The sequence below is a fragment of the Microtus pennsylvanicus genome, chromosome 4 (genome assembly GCF_037038515.1).
Source record: "Microtus pennsylvanicus isolate mMicPen1 chromosome 4, mMicPen1.hap1, whole genome shotgun sequence".
NCBI lineage: Eukaryota > Metazoa > Chordata > Mammalia > Rodentia > Cricetidae > Microtus > Microtus pennsylvanicus.
The window spans coordinates 51,055,308-51,074,943 of record NC_134582.1 but is presented as its reverse complement, the minus strand read 5'-3'; the positions used below and the strand labels follow the sequence as shown (position 1 = coordinate 51,074,943).

Genomic DNA, 19,636 nt, shown 5'->3' with positions numbered 1-19,636 from the left:
GGGCAATGTTTCTCAGTCAGGTGTGCCTTCTTGTCTTAAGAGACCATCATGACCGTTTCTGTCCCCTGCACCACAGAACCACAAGATCACAGCAAGTTATACTGTACAGCGGCTACTTTATAAACCCTTTGGAAGAGAGCAAGGGGCAACACTGTCATTTTTTTCACTTTTTCTTGTAGCTTTTATATGGTTGCGTTAATATATCCCATCTTTCTTATTCGCCATTAATATGATTTCCCAACATACTAGTCAGAGCTATTAAGACATATTAAATAACTTACTTTGGCACTAGGAATGTCCAAACTGGATGCTATTTAATAATGATGGGGAAAGTTAGTCTGTGGATAGGAGAGGAGGGTTTAATTTGGTACCAGGTGTGACAGGAAATACTTCAATGGTACTCTGAGTAATCAACAGTGCCCGCCTTACTATTTCCCTGTTGTGATATAGAGACCTATGCTTGGGGATGTCTTTTGGACAGCTGCTTGTCTACCTTCTGCAGGATACATGATATTTAACAATCAGAGTGGGTTCACTAATGAACCTAAGATAGTGGCAAAGAGTAAGCTACTAAGTGAGCAGAAAATGGATAAGAAAGTACTAGAAGACTTAAGAGAGAAGTCATGTCTTCTATTTATGCTTTGCTCATTCGGACCTTCTTTCTTCTAAAAGCTGTTCATAAAAGGATTTCCCAACTTCTATGACCCATTGTTTTATGAGAGCATCAGTAATCTTCTTAATCCTGAATCATGGGAGTCATGGACGGGTGTCTGTGAGGTCTCAAGAGTTTAGGTAGCAGACCAATATTCTCGATAAATATTATACTCCAGACTTGTAGGTTATGTGTTTGCCCCATGCTTACAGGAAGAGCAACATCATAGTTGACTAAGTGCCATATTTTTTTTAACAAAATAAACTCCTAAGTTAGGCTATTAGTTGTCTTTTGTAATGATTCAATATATATATACAGCCACAGATCAAATTTTGTTTAACACGTTTAACACATAATTTTCATAGAAGTGAATATTGTACTATATATTTTACATATATAGACATATATTCCCATATAACATTAAATTGAGCAGACTAGTCTCATAAATAATACAGTCTCAAAACAATCAATGAAATTGAATTAATGAAAATAAACCAACATAACTAATTAACTAAATGGCTAGACAAATCCAGTAATATTATTAAATGTCAATCAGTACCTAGAATATGGATTTTATGTCTCAATTAATATAAATTAAAAGCGATTAAGAAAGTTAATATTTATTTTTAATAAGGCACTCTTCATTCTTCATATTTTAATACGGGATTATTTGGTAGAAATGTCTGCTTCCCTTTAATGTAAGACACCATTATAATACTTCATATGAGATAGAAAATGTTAGTCACATAATGAGTTAGTCACGTAATTAAAATTATGTCTTTAGATTTCTTCTGAAAACCTATATTAGAATCACAACTGTAAATGAGAAGTCATGTTAATAGTCCATGCATCAAAGGCAAACAGTGGCACTTGCTGAAATAAAGTTAATTGCATGGTTCACATAACCTAGTTTAGGAAATGCTATGAGACCTTGAAACACCTTATACCTCTCCACAGAAAGAAGCTCTGCACCCATTGAAGAGGAAACACACATTATAGGAGAGAGTCTTCATCATTACACATCTGGCCAAGGATTAATAACCAGAGTACATAAAGAACTCAAAATTTTAGAGGAAAAAAACAAATGACATGTCTGAAGAAATGGGCCTGGGACCTGAATAGAGTTCTCAAGAGAAAAAAAATATGGCTAATAAATATCTCATAAAATGTTCACTGTCCCTAGAAATTAAAGAAATTTAAATCAGAGCAACTTTGAGATTTCCTCTTACCCTGGTCAAAAGGGCAAAGATCAACACAACAAAACAACCTACAACAAATGTTGGGGATGTGTGGAAAAGGGACCCCTCATTCACTGCTGATGGGAGTGCAAATGGTTCCAGCCACAGATATAGAAAGACAACTCTCATTATAGCCTTGAAGTTCCAAATCTTCAGATGTGAGTACATAACCTGGAGGAATGGCAGAAGCCATGAAAGTAAAATGGGACCATTGCCAGAATACAGGCGTCAGGGAGCAAGAGAGATGGAAACAGCAGGTATAAGTAATCTGATCAGAGAAATGGGAAAAAAGGAGCTCTTTAGGGAGAGGAAGAAAATATAGAAGGAGGGTAAAATAACAATAAGGATGTCTGAAGAAGTCTTAAAGAATTATTCTATTAGCCAGGCGATGGTGGCTCACGCCTTTAATCCCAGCACTCAGGAGGCAGAGGCAGGCGGATCTCTGTGAGTTCGAGACCAGCCTGGTCTACAGAACTAGTTCCAGGACAGGCTCCAAAGCCACAGAGAAACCCTGTCTCGAAAAACCAAAAAAAAAAAAAAGAAAAAAAAAAGAATTATTCTATTAAATATTTACCTCAAAAAGTCTATAATACACATAATTATATATTTTATGTCAATAAAAATGTTATATTCATAATATATTAGATTTATGTGTAATTATGCTGTATGTTATAAATAATATAATTTAAATGTTATTTATATATGCATACATATTTCTTTAAAGAACTTTTCTCATATGACCTGACAATGAGCCAAATGCCAATGAACTAAATTCTAGACAAGAGCAACACTCTTTTGCGATATTAGCCAGGGCTGTCCAGGAGACTCCCCAAACACACAAACTAATGCTATTGTTTACATCCTTATTTACGTCCCAGAGGTAGAAGACATGTCCCTCTTGTTGAAGAAAACAAACACTTCAGAAACAGTGGCCAGAGACCCCTGAACTCAAACTGACCTGAACATTTCCTCCCTGAGGTCTTACTTTCATGGCACCAGAAGGCACAGCTACGATGCCCCTGAACCACGTCAACTGTCAACACGGCCAAACAATCGTAAGGGTGCCGTGGTGGCATACATACCTTGATGGTAACCAACAGCTCTGTTTTTGGACTTAAGACTCTGTCCACAAGAGGGAATTATGTCCGGTCCTAGCCAACAGCCTAGGACTCATAAAGTCATGGTTATAGGAGAATCTACAACCACTACTTTTTTTAAACCAGCATAACCATTCCCAACAATTTCAAAATATTCTCCTTATATTCTCAGACCAGTATATTCTTCACCCTTGTCAAGGAAACCCTTCTTTGCCACAGATGACCACCACTATAGAAAACTAAAACCAATCAAAATGCAGAGTTGTGGAGCCCAGACCTGACAGATACATCTACACAGCCCTACTGTACTTAAGGCTCAGGACACATTTAGGAAATGGGGAGGAAAGGTTGTAAGAGTCAGGAGATCGGGGAGTGGCCTGTGAGATTGTGTCTTCTAGCAATATCAGAAGCTACAGCCGTAAAGTCTCGCCTACATGGCGCCAAAAATATTAGCTGAACAAGTTGTCTACTGACAACACCTGTAGACACGCCAAAATGTATGGGGGAAAGCTCAAGAAGTCTCAACCACACTCAAAGAACTATAGACCAGCAAAGAATGCTAAGAGTGAACGAAACATTCTTCTCCAGGAAAGAGCACAATTTATTACCAATACCTAATTGTTAGCCCTAAAAACATACATACAGGTAACATTATACAGACTAAGCAGGTTATACTACTAAACAGGAATATATATGCATATACATTCATGCATGCAAAAACAGTAACGAAAAAACAGGTCAGAATTGGGAAGACAGCAAGGAAGAGAATATTAGAGATTTGGAAGGGAAGAAGGGGAAGGGATAATTATAATCTCAATTGTTTACTTAAAAAATTAAGAAGCTAAGGCACTGTCTACTAGTATCAATTGGTTAACATTATCCTTTTAAAGGTATTTGTGATAACAAAGGGGCATACTGTTTGATTCCTGATTCAAATTTTACTGTAGGAGTCACTAAAAGAATTAATATTCTGTTCATTACTTTTTGTTTTTATTAATAATGATGAAGTTTTCAGAAAAATAACTAAAAGAAAACAGATTTTACTGTTTAGACTTAGACAGAAGATTTATAAAGAGAAAATAAATTTTTAAAAATGGATATTGGTGAAGGGGGTAAATTAGGAGAGTGTCTCACAGGGACAACAGTAAGGTCAGCTCAGCAAGTGAAAAGCAGGTGATCATGGACACTAGTTACCAGGGAAGTAGTAGAGTTTGGGTTGTTACCCAGAATACATACTTTCACAATATCATTCTTAATTAGCTCTTTCACTTGGCTGCTATTTATTCTGGGCATGCAAGGGCAATGATAGGGTAATTGCTGGTTTTCTACCTTATGCCACAATAGAAGCATGAAGTCAAGCACATACTGTTGGACTGATGTCACATGCTCACAGTGATAAGAAATGTGGCACAAGAATGAACTTGATGAAGAGGAATCATATATAATCACATTCAGTCTTGATGTCTCAGTTCAGAGTCTTTAAACTCTGTGTAATGAAAGTGAAAGTCGGCATAAAGCAGTTTGACCAGTGGGCAGCTATCTTGGATTCGAACACTGAACAAGGACTTCAGCAAGAGGTTTAACTAACTACATTTTTTTAACGAACATTATTTTCCCTTGAAAAAAATAACTAGTACAAAAACTATGGCTATTTCAATTTGAGAACCTGACATACATTATCTTGGCAAATCAGAAAGTGAAACTTCTATTTCAAGAACAAGCATACAGTATTTGTGACCTAAGATAAAATATAACAATATGCTCTTTCTCGAGATCAGGCTAGCTCAATGTCTCAATGTCTTTCAAAGACCAATACCTACTTTAAAACCAAGTATGTTCTCATAATCTCTATTTACTGTTATGGCTGGACTAATCATTACTATAAGAATATTTACTTTATTCTTAAATAATTTATTTCTTAAATAATTATTTAAGAAATATTTAATTTCATTGGCAGAGATTTATATTCTACATTCCAAGTAATACCTAAGAAAGTAATATCTCATGGATTTTGTTAAATTGTCAAAGAAAATTACCCAAAATTATCTGAGAAAGCTAATAAGATATGCTCTATGTCTAACTGATTTTTCATATACTTTAACCAAAACATGTTCAGTATCAACTGACTGAAGACATACAATTAATAATAAGCAAAATATATTAAAAGGATTTTTTAATTGCAAAACAATGGGATTGATATTTATAAATAAAATATATGCATACTTCATAAAACTTTATTATCAATCATAACATATAATGGGTTTAACACTGTGTAAGATTTTAAGTACTTTTTGTGATGATTGTCAGTACTTATGACTCATTAAACAGATGCTCCTGGGGGTTATTAATAATTTTAAAATTGTAAAAGGCTCTCAGGAAACCAGTCTTTACATTCTTGCTTATAAATTATGCATAAATGGTCATGAGGTTGTGTATAGAGACATAGTAAAACACTAAACTACAACAATTATTACAAATATAAATTCAGAAGAGTACTATTGGGATTACAGTTATGAACAGCCCTGAAGGGACAACAGTGATGCTGAGAATTCCTAGCTTCCTGATCTGGATGCAGTCTTTGTGGGTGTGCAAGTAGCTAGCATGCACTTTATTTTCTAATATGTTCTATTAACACTTTCAAAATTAGAGACAGAATCAAAATCCTAAATAATTAGTGAGATAGGGAAATGAGAAGAACTAACAACTGCTGACTTAATAAAAAACCTATTTTGTCATCAGAATAAAAGAGAAGCTAAGAATTGCTGCCAGCAGAAGAAACAGTCTTCCTGAGGCAAGAACACAACAATTATTTAGCCAATACCAGTCAGCCTGGAAAACACACATACAGATAACATACAGACTTAGCAGGTAACACACATGTATATGTATATATGTATACATATATATATATATAAACACACACACGTATACATGTGTGAATGACAACAATTAATAAAAAAGAGATCATGATTTTTTTAAAAGAGTGAGGAGGGACATACAAAAGGTTTGGGAAGAGAAAAAGAGAGGAAGAAATAATATAATATGTTATAATTTAAAAAATAAAAAACTTAAAAAGTATTTAATATTTGTGAGATTTCTTTGGAAAAAGTAAAACAAGCCATCAGAAAACATCACTAATAGAAAATACTAAACAAATAAAATTGTATTGGTCATTACAACATATGAAAATGGACTCCCATTATCTTTAAAGGATTATGAGACAGATTTAAAAGTAAACAGTATCTTTTAATATGCAAATTAAAGGACACTTCACATAATATAGTAAATACAGAAGATTAGATGAGATTATGGAAAATACTGTTTTAGAATTATACGAATAGTGCAATAAAGACAGATGGAAAAAATATCAAAATAATAGAAAAGAGCAACCATCATTATTGCAAAGTAAATCAAACATTATCTTAACGAAGTCATCTTTAACATTAAGCAAGCATCTTAATCTTGAGAAAATGCCATCTTCGATCACAATACATTAATGTATCTTTAAGTTTTGATGGAATAAAGAAAACCATACATAAACAAAATGATGTATTGATTTGTAGACAGAAGAATAAATTTAAAATTATCAGCTCATGAATAAGTAGTTACAGCTGTCGCTAGAGTCTGGGCCTATTGTGTATAATATTTCATTTTTATTCAACCTGGATAATGCAGAAACAGCTGTAACTTTAATTGCTAAAAAGTTTTCCATTAAGTTAGTTTTCCCTAGTCAGTATGAAATGACCACTTGGTTGGAGCATTTCTCCTATTCTTTCACTCTAAGGAAGCATCTGTCTTGTACTTTGAAGAAGAAATGGACTAGTACTCAAGGTTCCTAGAAATGGGCCTGGGCTATGTAAATGATATTATCTGATATTACTGAGTTAACATCTGGTATATAGCCCAGAGTTCCATCTCTATCTTGCATCATACACAGAGTGAAAAGATAAATGGTGGATGATTAAAGTCCTATTTGTCCAAATCAAAACTGGAGTGGCCTTAGGTTAAAATACAAAAGAATATTCCTCTGTGGCGTCAGGAAAGGGGACACTAAAATGCACTAATGTATCCAATGTGGAACATCCGCAGTAAGGTGGAGTTCAGAATCTTCACAGAAACAACAATTAGTCTTTGGTGCCTTTATTTGGGGGACGTAAGTTGAACCCAAAGAAGTGAAGCAGAGATTTGGACAGCAGTGGGAGTTGGAGTTGGAGGGAAGTCTGGGGTCTGAGAGGTGACTGTGAAGTAAGGCTGAAGAGAATATTACATTTCTGTGTGTGTTGTATACACAATACACATTAATCCTAGTGGGGTAGACACAGATAATATAAAAATAACTAAGGGACTGAAAGATGGTCACTGGGTAAAGAAAGGGCTTGCCACATAAAAATAGGGTCATTAGTTGTATTTGAAAATCCATCTAAAGTAATGCAAGATCATGAATGAATGTGTGGTTGTGATACTGGTGTGCACTCCTACACCAAAGTGGGAGACAGACACGAGAATGCCTGTAGGTTAACTAGTCTGACAGGCATAACTGCAAGCAAGAGGCCCCATCTAAAACAGAGTAGAATGCCAGTACTGACACACTAGATTCTCCTCTGACCACCCCATGTACAGACAGACAGACATACATACACACACACACACACATTCACACACACACACACACACACACACACACACAGACGCAGGCATGAAATACATATACAGAAAGACATAAATAATATTAAAATTGAAATTATATAGGATAATTTCCTATTAATGTGCAAAGAGTGCATAGTTAAATCAATAAAATCGTCAGTTATATAAAGAATTCACAGAAAAAGACCTCAAAGTTAAACCACCTAATTATTAGTCAGGAGAATGATAAAAAAAATAAAGACAAATATTATAATAATTAGTCTAGAAAATGATCCAATTTAACAATTCAGATACAGAAAGAAAAATTTTGTGTGTTAGAGTGTTTGTGAACTGGTAATAGTTACCATTTCATACTCTATAAAACTGAAAATCTACATGTCTCCAATGTGTTTCATGTTCCTCCTAGCCATGTTAACTAAGGGCAGTCTGGTGCAGAGTCTGAGAAGACAAAAATAGAAATAACGGCATTTCTGATAATGTGAAAAACTGTGGGAAACACATTATAGTGGGTCAATAGGGTAAATTACTATATAAGTTATTTAAAATATTAGTCATTAAAATTAAGTTGCTGAATTTGTATATGATATGACTATCAAAGTCATATCATTTTTTCAAAGTGCATGTACATATCTATAAACACATGCCTTATCTTTGTAACTGTAAACATCAATACATATGTATCTATTGTATATGGTATATATAAGTTAATTTACAGTTTAGTAAAGTTTCTACATTCTCAATACAAAAATTAGTTAAGTATAGAAAGACATATATTTGTATAATTGATTATTTTTGTTTGAAATGACCCAGAATCATGTGTTGACACAAACCATGGTGAAACAAAACTTCCATCCAATACAGACCAGCTTCAGCAAAACTGGAAATAAAGGCTGATAAGCAAAAGAAAGTCTGTGTTTATAAGTGATATATTTTCTCTTTTATAATATAAAGATGATGTAAATTTAAATATAAATAGTTACTCATTCATGTCTTGTTCCTAGAGTGCTTCGTTTTAAACCCTGTTTCTAGGGATGCTTGTTTGGCATTTACATATTGAATGCTACATTTCAATAAGCAGGAGAAGTGTGGTGCCTGAATAAAAATAGACTATGGGAACTTTTGAAGTTAGACTAAATACATTTTTGCATTATGATATGGCTACAAGCCTATGGGGATCAGAAAGTGAAATGTGCGATTTGAATAAGAATGGCCCCATAGGTTCATATATCGGAATGCTTAGGCCATTAGGAAGTGGCACTACTTGAAAAGGATTAGGAAGGGGGGTCTTGTTGGAGTAGGTATGGTATTCTTGGAGGAAGTGTGTCTCTGGGGGTGGATTTGGGGGTTTTAAAAGCTCAGGTCAAGTTCAGAGTCTTTATCTTCCTGCTGCCTGCAGATCCAAATGTAGAACTCTCACCAATTTCTCCAGCATCATGTCTGCCTTCATTCTGCCATGTTCCCTACCATGTTGGCATATGAACTAAACCTCTGAAACCATAAGCCAGTCCCAATTAAATGCTTTCCTTTATAGAAGTTCCTACGGTCATAGTGTCTCTTCACAATAATAGAACACTGACTGTAACAGAAGTCTACACCAGAAGTGGGGTGCTCCTGTGATAGGACTGATGTTGCTACTTGTTGATACAATGTGGACTTTGGCTTAGAGAAGCAGTTAAAAGCTTTAGGTGAACCATATTAGTAGGGACAAGAAAGACAGTGCCTAGGGCAATTTAACTGTGGGGTCCCAGTTCAAGAAATTTTAGAGCAGAATATTAGTAAGTGGCCTAGAATTTTTGTCCAAAATTTTTTTAAAAAGTGACCGCTTTCTGCCCTTGTCCAAAAGAAATCTGCCTAAGCCTAATATTGAAGAGTTTTGGGTTATTAGCAGGAAATTTCAAGACAGTCTAGTATTGACTGTATCCCGTGGTTATTAGTGATCACTCTTATGCAGATCTGTAAAGAAAATTAGCAAGCAAAGTAAGAAAATACACAAATAAACAGTTTGAGGAGAACAGGAGCCCCAGGAAATGCAATGGCAGAGGAAGAGGCTCTCCAGAGTCTGAGGTGACCCTGGTTTACATAGTGACTTCCAGGACAGCCAGGGCTATGTAGATAGACCCCAGCTCAAAAAATAATTAGTTTAATAAAATAAGATGAATATAATGTGACATATATGACACATAAAATGTATGCATACATACATTTATTAATTTTATAATGAGAGAGAAAAACCAAAAAACTGGTTAGATTCAAATTCCAATTCTGAACCCTACTAGTTTGGACAAACTAAAACTCTATGCTTTGTTTTACGTCCATATCAATAAATTCAACTAAAAAAAGAAAATGAAAGTAAAATAAAATATATAACTAGAGATAAATAAAACTATTCGTTAAATTTAAGTGTTTGTCATGGCAATTGAAATGAATTGCTAAGCCTATCATTTGCATTTAGAAAATAAATGCCCATTAGTTGAAAATCTGCTGATTCTCGTATCATACACTCTTGTGGGTATCTGTATGCTTGTTTTATCCTTGATGGAATGTGTCTCCAAGGCAGGAACTATCTGTGAAATTATTTAGAACATTCTTGACACATGTTTATGCGATATGCTAATCTCCCAGCTCCCCACAAATCACCTGCAGTACTGCTTATGGACAGCTCAAAAACCCAAGATTCATTTCTTTATTCCTAACATATTCTCTCTCTCTCTCTCTCTCTCTCTCTCTCTCTCTCTCTCTCTCTTTTCTTTTTGTCTCTTCCTAGAATAACTCTCATGCTGCATCAGATCATTTCTCCCTGATCAGGGGATTCGTCTTTTAGGGTGTTTTCCCCACATATACTACCAATATGGGTCTCATCTTTGTCAACAACTATTGTACACATTGGTGGTGAGATAATGCTGTGTTCTGCCTATTTATTGTGCACAGCTCCTGGGGGAAATATTTTGAGAAGGACTGAGTTTCTTATATTCTTACAATATTCCCAAGCTATTGACATGCTGCTGTGATAAGCAGGTACTTGCTGTAACTCTACATAAATAGCATTTTCTCAACACAGTCATCCTCAATGCCCAGAGATATAATTACCCACTCTAAATTAAGATCAATACTTCTAGTACTAGTTATCTCACAGAAAATAAAGAAATAATTCGATGATCCCAAGGCACCTCTGAGCTGCCCAGCTATTGGAAATAGTATCTCCTAGTTTCAAGTTGTTTTTTTTTTATTATAACCGAAGGGTTTACCATGTTTGTCTTCAGGATAAGACAGCTTGTAGCCTTTGCCTGATACAAAACTTTATTCCCCGAATCTCTGAAACTCATTCCAATTCATAAACCTTTTTTTAAGGAGTTGGTTAGGGTTTCTCACAAACAGAAATCATCCTCTTTCTCTCCACAGTGTGACGTCAGAGATACAATCAGGAGGAACAAAAGGTCACAGAGGCTAAGGGACCTAGTACTGCTATCTTAGAGTCAGATGACAGAACAGTCTGAATGCAGAGTTGAACAGAACTTAGTGTTGCCTCATGTCCTGTGCCAGGTAGTGGGGTCAAACCTAACATCACACACAGAAAAGTAATGTCACGGAACTTTGTACAAGATTGTTCAGCTGTATGAAACAATCTTTCCTAACTTGTAACTCTTGTCTTTTTCTTATTTTCCCTCCCTCTATTTTTCCCTGATCTGACTGTCTTGTCCATGGCTGAAAATATCCATTCACACTTAAAAAATTATTTTTCTGATCCTCCCTGTGACAACTTGCAGAAAAAAGCTGGGGGGAGGGGATTTATTTGTTTGTTTGTGTTTTATTATCTGAGAGGCATTCTGCGATCCTTAATCTAGGAAAAACAAAGACCAAAACAAAGCACACATTCATGTTGAACTAGTGCTTGGCAGGCCCACAGTAGAGCAGTGAACTGTTAAATCAGGAAATGCTAACTTTTATCTCTTATCTTTAACTGACTGCATGAAATTCTGAAAATTCCTAAATGTTTAGAAGATTGAGCTGGCTCCTAGATAAGCAGACATCATACTACTTAGGAGCCAGCTTCATGATTGTGGTAAAGCATAAATATAATTAATGAACTCCAATGTTTGTATAATTCATTAATGGCATCATCAGCATCAGAAATATCTCTGGATAAAATGTTAGCTCTTACTGAGAATCCTTTCATTTTAACTCAAGCAGGTTAAAAAAATTGATGTTCTAATCATCATTGCTTATTTATTTTATCTATCTATTTTTTTAGTTGAAAAGTCATAAGGCTTACCAAAATACCTTAACAATATAAGCAAATAGAAGAACTCCTCTGTTTTCAACCTGTTTCAACAACAACTGAGAAAGAAGGGATGCCTAGTAAGAAACTCATCCTTGGTCTCTCATTACTACATAGCACGTCTGGCCTCTGTTTTGTTGGGGACTTTAACAGCTTATCTTTGTTACTCTAGGAATTCTCATAGGATTTATTTAAATTATAAGCAGTCTTGGTGCTAACTAGATCTTTGCTTTTAGATAGATAGATAGATAGATAGATAGATAGATAGATAGATAGATAGATATCTCTGTTTCAGATGCAAAATACAAAAACAATTTTTCAAGCATACATGTTTCTTTTAAAGCATACATAGTCTTTAAAGAATACATAGTCTCTTTTAGTCTTAGTTTTCTTGTTAGCTATAATAATTTTATAAAGGCAATTGCTGTCCATAGATTTATCTCTTTAATATTCTCATTCGTCAAATCGTTGTTTTTTTAACAATAGAGAGCTGAAAGTTGAAAATAAAGTGCAAATTGAAATCACATTGTAAAGAAAAAATCCCATTCTGCAATTTCAGGAATGATCCTTTCTACAGACACCATAGCCAGCAGCCTGATTTCCACATCAGCACCTCATTATAGGAGAGTTCATTACTGGAGTCTTGGTGCAGGAGCATCTTTAAGAAGGTGGTAATTGTGTTTTCATGGGTTTTGCCCTCTCTATGACTATCACATTTATTTGTTTTTATCTAAAAGGAAGTCTGTAAAGTCAAAATGTGATTGTTTCTTTTGTTTATTCATAGTGTTGGCTTCAGTGACCTTTGTGGTTTGTGTTGCTGTGATTCACTTTAGTGCTAACTGAGAAAGAGCAGTTTCTAGGGTGTGAGGATCCTCCTGAATCTGCCTCAGGAATACTTTTGAATCTTTGAGCCAAGAGTCTTCTTTGAACCTCAAAAATCAGTGCCTAGAAAGCATGGGAAAGTCAATGTCACCCGTATCTGGGATTATAAAATCACTCTACAAGGTGTGGACTAAACCCATTTCCTAATGGTTTTATATTTCTAGCTTTTTTAGAGTCACTTGTAGCTCCCCTAAGTAGCCCAGTCAATGTTGTTTGTTCTCCAGGAACTCTCCATGTACAACTAAGGAGGCACAGTAATCACTGATTATGCAGGTGTGTTAGTGTGCCCTCATGCTTCTTCCTAGGAGCCCTAAGGCACATGCATTAGTTAGGTTTCTGTTGCTGTGACAAATGCCAAAAGAAACTTGGGGAAGGAAAGGCCTACTTGGCTTACAGGTTGCAGTACACCATCAAGGGAAGCAAGGGAGTGAATTCAAGGCAGGAGTTTGGAGGCAGAAGCTGATGCACAGATCATGGAGGGAGTCTTCTTACTGACTTGCTCCCTATGGCTTGCTCAGACAATTCAGAGTCACCAACCCAGGGGTGACATTGCCCACAGTGAGTTGAATCCTCCCACATCAATCATTTATCAAGAAAATGCTCTCAAGGACTTGCCTAGAGGCCAGTCTAATAGATGCATTTTCTTAAGTGAGGTTCCCTCTTCCCTGTCCCCGCTGGATTGTGTCAAGAAGACAAAAACCAACCAAAACAGAGATCAATCATCCTCATTCTTGCGAGGGGTGTGTCCAGAAGGTTCAGACACTATGAAGTAGGTGAGGATAGTATCATATTAAGCTGTTCAGATGAACACTTCCTCTTACAGAGATGTAATCCTATCATAATAAACACTTGCAAGAACAAAATAAGGTAGAAAAACAGCAACAGATCAGTTACACAGGAAAACAAGCATAGCCTCTGCTTTTGGTTTGAATAAAAATGGTTCCCGATAGACTCGTACATTAGAATGTTTGGTTCCCAATTAGTGGGGCTGTTTGGAAAGGATTAGATGTGCCCTTGTTGGAGGAACTGTGCCACACTGGCTTTCAGATTTCAAAAGCCCATGCCACACCCAGTACCAGACTCTCTCTCTCCCTCATTTCTTCCCTTCCTCCCTTCCTCCCTCCCTCCCTCTCTCTGTTGCTGCTGTTGATGTTGCTGCTACTGCACCTTGCAGATCATGTAAGCTCGCAGTTTCCTGCCTGCCTTCCACCATGCTCCCCGCCATGAGGTTTATGAACACTCTGAAACTAAACAAGACCCTAGTTAAATGCTTTCATTTAAAAGTTGCCTTGGTCATGGCGTTGCCTCACAATAGAACAGTAACTGAGACAGCTTCTAAAATAGCTAGTACCTTAAACAGCTTAGACACTGAAGCACATATAAAACAGAAAAAAAATAGTCACCACAAAAAAAGCATTGCACTAAATAACTGCATTTTCATAAAGCATCTTAAACATTGGCTCTATATGAGCTCTTTCCATTTTAAGAAAACATTAAATGCATTAAACATGAAGATTCAAATTCATAAGATACACAAATTAGTTGTGAAAACTCTGTTTTCTTTAGTCATTATTCCTACCTTAGCAAAAGGTCTTATTAGTAAGTTACAGTAGTAGTTGGTTTAAAAATCAATCACTAAATGGAATAACAGCAACTATTAAAAGCCAGTTCAAATTTAAAGTCAGTATAAATAAAGATGAAGCATCCCAAATTATAACTAAGAAACTCAATTTAGAGAATTAGATTTACAAAAATTTGATTTGCATGCAAGTCCCCTTCTACAAACTAAGTCACAGCAATGGAATTCTGTGGTGGTTTTCCTTGTCTCTGAACAGACAGTAGGGTTACAGTTTCCAAGTAACCATCTCAGAGAGGGCAGCATTACAGCTTTGCCATCAGGTGATACCTAGGAAGGGGGTCTGGTTTGGTGAGAATACACTATAACAAACTATTATGGCAAATCTTGAAAACTTGTCACTCAAGATAGATATAGATATAGTTTCTCTGTTCTGAAGTGTGCTTGAAGAATACATGAAATTATATGAATCTGATGACAGAGCAGATATAATTTAGAAATTACCCACTGTCTATGAGAGCAATTTCTCATTCAGCACAAAAAGGGAGAACTCATATCTATCACTGTATGAAAAATGACCCAAAGACATAGTGGCTTAAATCTTTATATTTGTTGTGGACTCCACAAATCAGAAATCGTGAGGCATTTGCTATTCCAGGTAGATTAGCTGGGATGTCTTATATAATGTCAAGATGATGGTGACTGCTAACAAATCTCACAAGATAACTTTGCCCACATACATGGTACCTTGGTAAGGACAGCTTTGACTCCCATGCACATGGCACATCTCACGTGAGGTCTGGAACTCAAATGTGAACATTTCAAGAGACAAGCACAGAGGCTGCAAATATTTTAAATCTCAAACTCAAAAGTTCCTAGGAGTCATTTCTTTTATACACTACTGCCCAAAGCAAATCTAACACCTGCCAGATTCAAGAACACAGAGAATGGTAAAGATACCATGAAACAGCATATGAGACGGATGATTACAGAGGAGGGAATCACACCATAAAGGAAAACACGTGGGTTTCTTAGGTGGGAAAAGCAGGTAGTTCATGAACTGAAACTTAGAATGCAGTCCTACTCGATACCAGATATCAATGGAGGCAAAGACAAGCTAATATAAGCTTTGCACTCACCTGGCGGAATTGTTCCAGGTCAATTTTGTTACCCACCAAGACAAGGGGAATTTCATAGGTGTGACGGACCTGGAAAATAAGTTCCTTGAACTTGGCAGCCTCCTGGAATGACTGGCGGTCAGTGACAGAGTAGCAGATGATGAAGCCCTCACCCCCACGCATGTACTGCTCCCGCATGGCTGTGAACTCTGCCTGAAGGAGAGACGAGCAAAGGGGAAGGTTTTAGTTGGAGGGAGTTAATAGGAAATATAATGTATTCTTGGGAAATGTGAATATTTTAAACTATTGAGAGTGTTAGATTTTCATCGTAGGTTAGATTTAAGAGCTCCTGGACAGACCTGGCAAATAACAAGTCATAAAAATGAGATTTTGTTTTTATATTTTAATGCCTTCGCTTCATAAATGAATCAATTTGTGTATTGTAAACATTATGTCTTTGAGGTTATGTTAGATAGGTCCTAGTTTAATATTTAAACATTTTCTTACAGCCTGTCTTTTGAAACATTTTTTTTTCTAGAAACCATTGAAAACTTATGATCAAAGGAATCTGGCTCCACTTTTCAAATGAGAGCACATTTGTACTGAAAATCTGGAGCAACTCCTCTGGAGGATTTGGCAAAATGAACTACTTTTCTATACAAAAAAAAAATATATGAACGCAGAGGCTAAAATTATGGCTGAGATGGAGAGTCTGCCTGGCATGCAAAAGGCCCTGGATTTAATCCCAACAGAGAAAGAGAAGAAGGAGAGAGAGAGAGAGAGAGAGAGAGAGAGAGAGAGAGAGAGAGAGAGAGAGAGGGAGGGGGAGAGGGAGAGGGAGAGGGAGAGGGAGAGGGAGGGAGAGGGAGGGAGAGGGAGAGGGAGAGGGAGAGAGAGAGAGAGAGAGAGAGAGAGAGGGAGAGAGAGAGAGAGAGAGAGAGAGGTGGGGAACACAGATTAAAGTTAGAATTTTGATTACCTTTGCCTTTCTGAGAAGGCAGAGTGTGGATAATACAGCTGCATTCATATATTCTGGTGTTCTTAGGTTTGGCTCAGAGAAGCTGAGAAATAGAAGGACCTGGCTGCTTGGAGATAGATTAATTTCTACACTCTGCTAATCCCTTCATCTTCACTTTCTGCAGAAGAAGGCAAACTACATTCCAGATTGGCCTTGTGTGTCATCTGACTGGCCCTTTAATACTGCTTCCCAGCTTTATTACAATTTCTCAAATTCTGAAAATCCTAACATTAAACTGTAATCCACAGAGTTTCTTTAAGTCAAGAATATGCTATTTATTTCTTTATTCTTGGTCTGAATCTACTGCTAACACCACAAGGAGAGATTAGGAAGATGCAATGGGTAGCTTACAGCTTGGGCTTGTCTAAGAAACAAGCCACACTAAACAGCAAGAACATACGCGAGTTTATCGTTATTTGGTCAATTTGTGCTATTAGTAACGAAAGAATGGGAGCAAAATTAGACTTCTTGCGTGGGAAGTCCTTCTGTACATGTGCTGCTTTTATTGGTTAGTAAATAAAGCTACTTTGGCCTATAGCAGGGCAGGAAAGAGTAAGGAAGGAATTCCAAACAGAGATAGAGGAGAAAAGAAGGCAGAGTCAGAGAGACACCATCTAGTCAGCCTCTGAAGGAGACAGATGCCCAGGGAACCTTACAGGTAAACCACGAGCCTCGTGGTAAATACACAGAATAATAGAAATGGGGTAATTCAAGATGTAAGAGTTAGTTGATCAAGAAGCCTGAGCTAATAGGCCAAACAGTGTTGTAATTAATATAGTTTCTGTGTGATTATTTCAGGTCTAGGAAGCTGGGAACGAACTACAAACTCTGCCTACAAACTTCAGAACTAGGAAAAAGGAAACCTTAGCCTAACACAATGAAAGAACAATTAAAATGTATGCTCGGAATACTTCCCTAACAGATGTTCATTTAATTTAATATAACTTTTAAAAGGGAAATATTTCATTAGACTGAAAAAAAATTAGAAAATCTGAGAATTTACTTACAAGTGTGGACACACTGAAAGAACTATAATGATTTTGAGTTAGTGATTTCTCTAAGACATTTTCAATAAATATGGAGTAATTGCCAACAGTATCGGGCTAAACTAACGGCTTCAAGGCTTTAAGAATCAGAGCATAGAGAAGACAGAAGATGTGTCTAGAAACAGACAGCTTACTGCTACAGAAGCAATTAAAATTTTCACCCACTGACATGAACTTTTATAAACTTAATATATAACATATACATACATTAACACTATGCTTAATATTACTTAGCATTAAATATTCTTACTTCAACCCTAAATTTCACACAGTGAGTAAAATGCACTTATATGATACAACATAGTTCTTACTTCACTTAGAACCTTCACCTCTACGACAGGAATGAATGGGCCATAAAATGTCTGTGGCATCTTGTTACTCTATTTTATTCTTTCTTTTATTGAAAATAAATTTTTTTCAGACAATATATTTTGAATATGGTTTCCTCTTCCCCTGTTCCTTCTCGTCTCCCTTTCCATCCAAATCCACACCCTTATTTATTTATTCTTGTTTGAAAAAGTCATCTAAAAATAATAAAATAAAATAAGATACAACAAAACAAAAAACAAAATTAAAATAAGATGAAACATTCAAACATGCAAAAAAAAGAGCTAAAGTAAAGCTCAGGAGATACACTCGGACTTTTATGAATTTGAAGGTCTGCGCTTCAACCAGAAATACACACTTGCTAATAATAAAGCAAAAAACTAAGGACCACAATACTAACTCTCCTTTCCTAAACATACAATCAATCTTTTCAAATAGAAATGACAAAGTTATCAAAGAAACATAATAGATCCTTAGGAAAATAAACATAAATTCATTATAGCAGTTAAACAAAACTTAATGGTCCTGATATGCCATGCAAGTCACTCCTCACTGAGAATCAAATATACTGTGTTCTCTTTCCCATGCAGTATTGCAGCTCCTTCTGTTCATGCATCATAGTCTTTTTTAAAGATATTTTTATTTGTTTATGTGGGTGTCTATAAATGGGACGTGAGTTGAGGTGTCCAAAAGGCACCAGCTTTCTCTGGAGCTGGAGTTATTGCTGACGATCGCAAAGCCGTCAATGTCATAGCTGGGGATCTAACTCCCGTCCCCTGCAAGGTCAGTAATTGGTTCTAACTGTCGGACCATCTCTCTAGCTCCATGCATCGTAGTTTTGCTGCTTTACAAACAATGCTACATTGCATATTCCTAAAATCCCTCTCACTAAGATTCAGTTATGTCTGAGAAGTAGACTTGTGCAAGGAAAACATTCCTCTGCTTTTGAGAAACTGTGATGACTTCACTGCCAAAGATAATAACGCTATTGTATGTGAAAGTGGCTGTTGCTTTTCATCCCCTCCAATGCTACTTTAAACTAATGTGTTTACTCTGGGATGAAAAGAACCATCTTTCTTTGATCTGCTCATTATCTTTGAGTCATGTAGGTGATCTCCTATGTTGACTATTCATTCATGTATGTGCTCTATTTGCGAATCCAGTTAATTGGATAAAGGAGTTTGTGGTGTTTTGATGTTTGTTGTTTTCCCAATTGAGGATTACTCTAACTTGTACTAGACACATGCCTTTCCATGATATTTTCTATATTTAATATAAAGCAATACATTTGATTATATCAGCAATAAATATAGCATAAAAATCTAATAAATCTGACAAAGAAAGGTAAGCATAGTATATAAAAGAAAAATTCACAGGGAACAATATTTAGAGGTTGAATGAAAGCCCAGCAGAGATTATTAATGAGATTAAAGGGCATATATGTTACATTAAAATAAATAGAAAGGTAAAGTGGAACACACCTATAAGTCCAATATTCAAACACTGAGTCAAAGCTGTTGCAATCTCAAGCCAGCCTGAGCTACACAGTGGGACTCTATCAAAAATGAAAACAACAGCAAAAGTACAGCAGTTCTTGTACCAAATTATGTTCATGTTCAATCTTTGTCTTTGCAACCTGAAGGCATGATAAGGGGGTTGCAATGGCATGTGTTTCAGGCTGATAACTCACTAAGATCGTTATCATTCCACACGTAATATCTCAGCACCTTGATTTCCTCATGCAGGAAAGAGGCATTAGAAT

General features: G+C 36.1%; 1 protein-coding gene across 3 annotated transcripts in view; it reads right to left on the bottom strand.

Moving 5' to 3' along the window:
- Positions 1 to 19,636, bottom strand: part of Rit2 (Ras like without CAAX 2) — a 278,580-nt gene that overhangs the window by 121,697 nt on the left and 137,247 nt on the right. For all 3 annotated transcript variants that reach the window (XM_075969089.1, XM_075969088.1, XM_075969091.1), the window contains exon 4: positions 15,505 to 15,696. In XM_075969089.1, the coding sequence (XP_075825204.1) occupies positions 15,505 to 15,696 (192 nt within the window). The remainder of the gene's footprint in view (positions 1 to 15,504; positions 15,697 to 19,636) is intronic.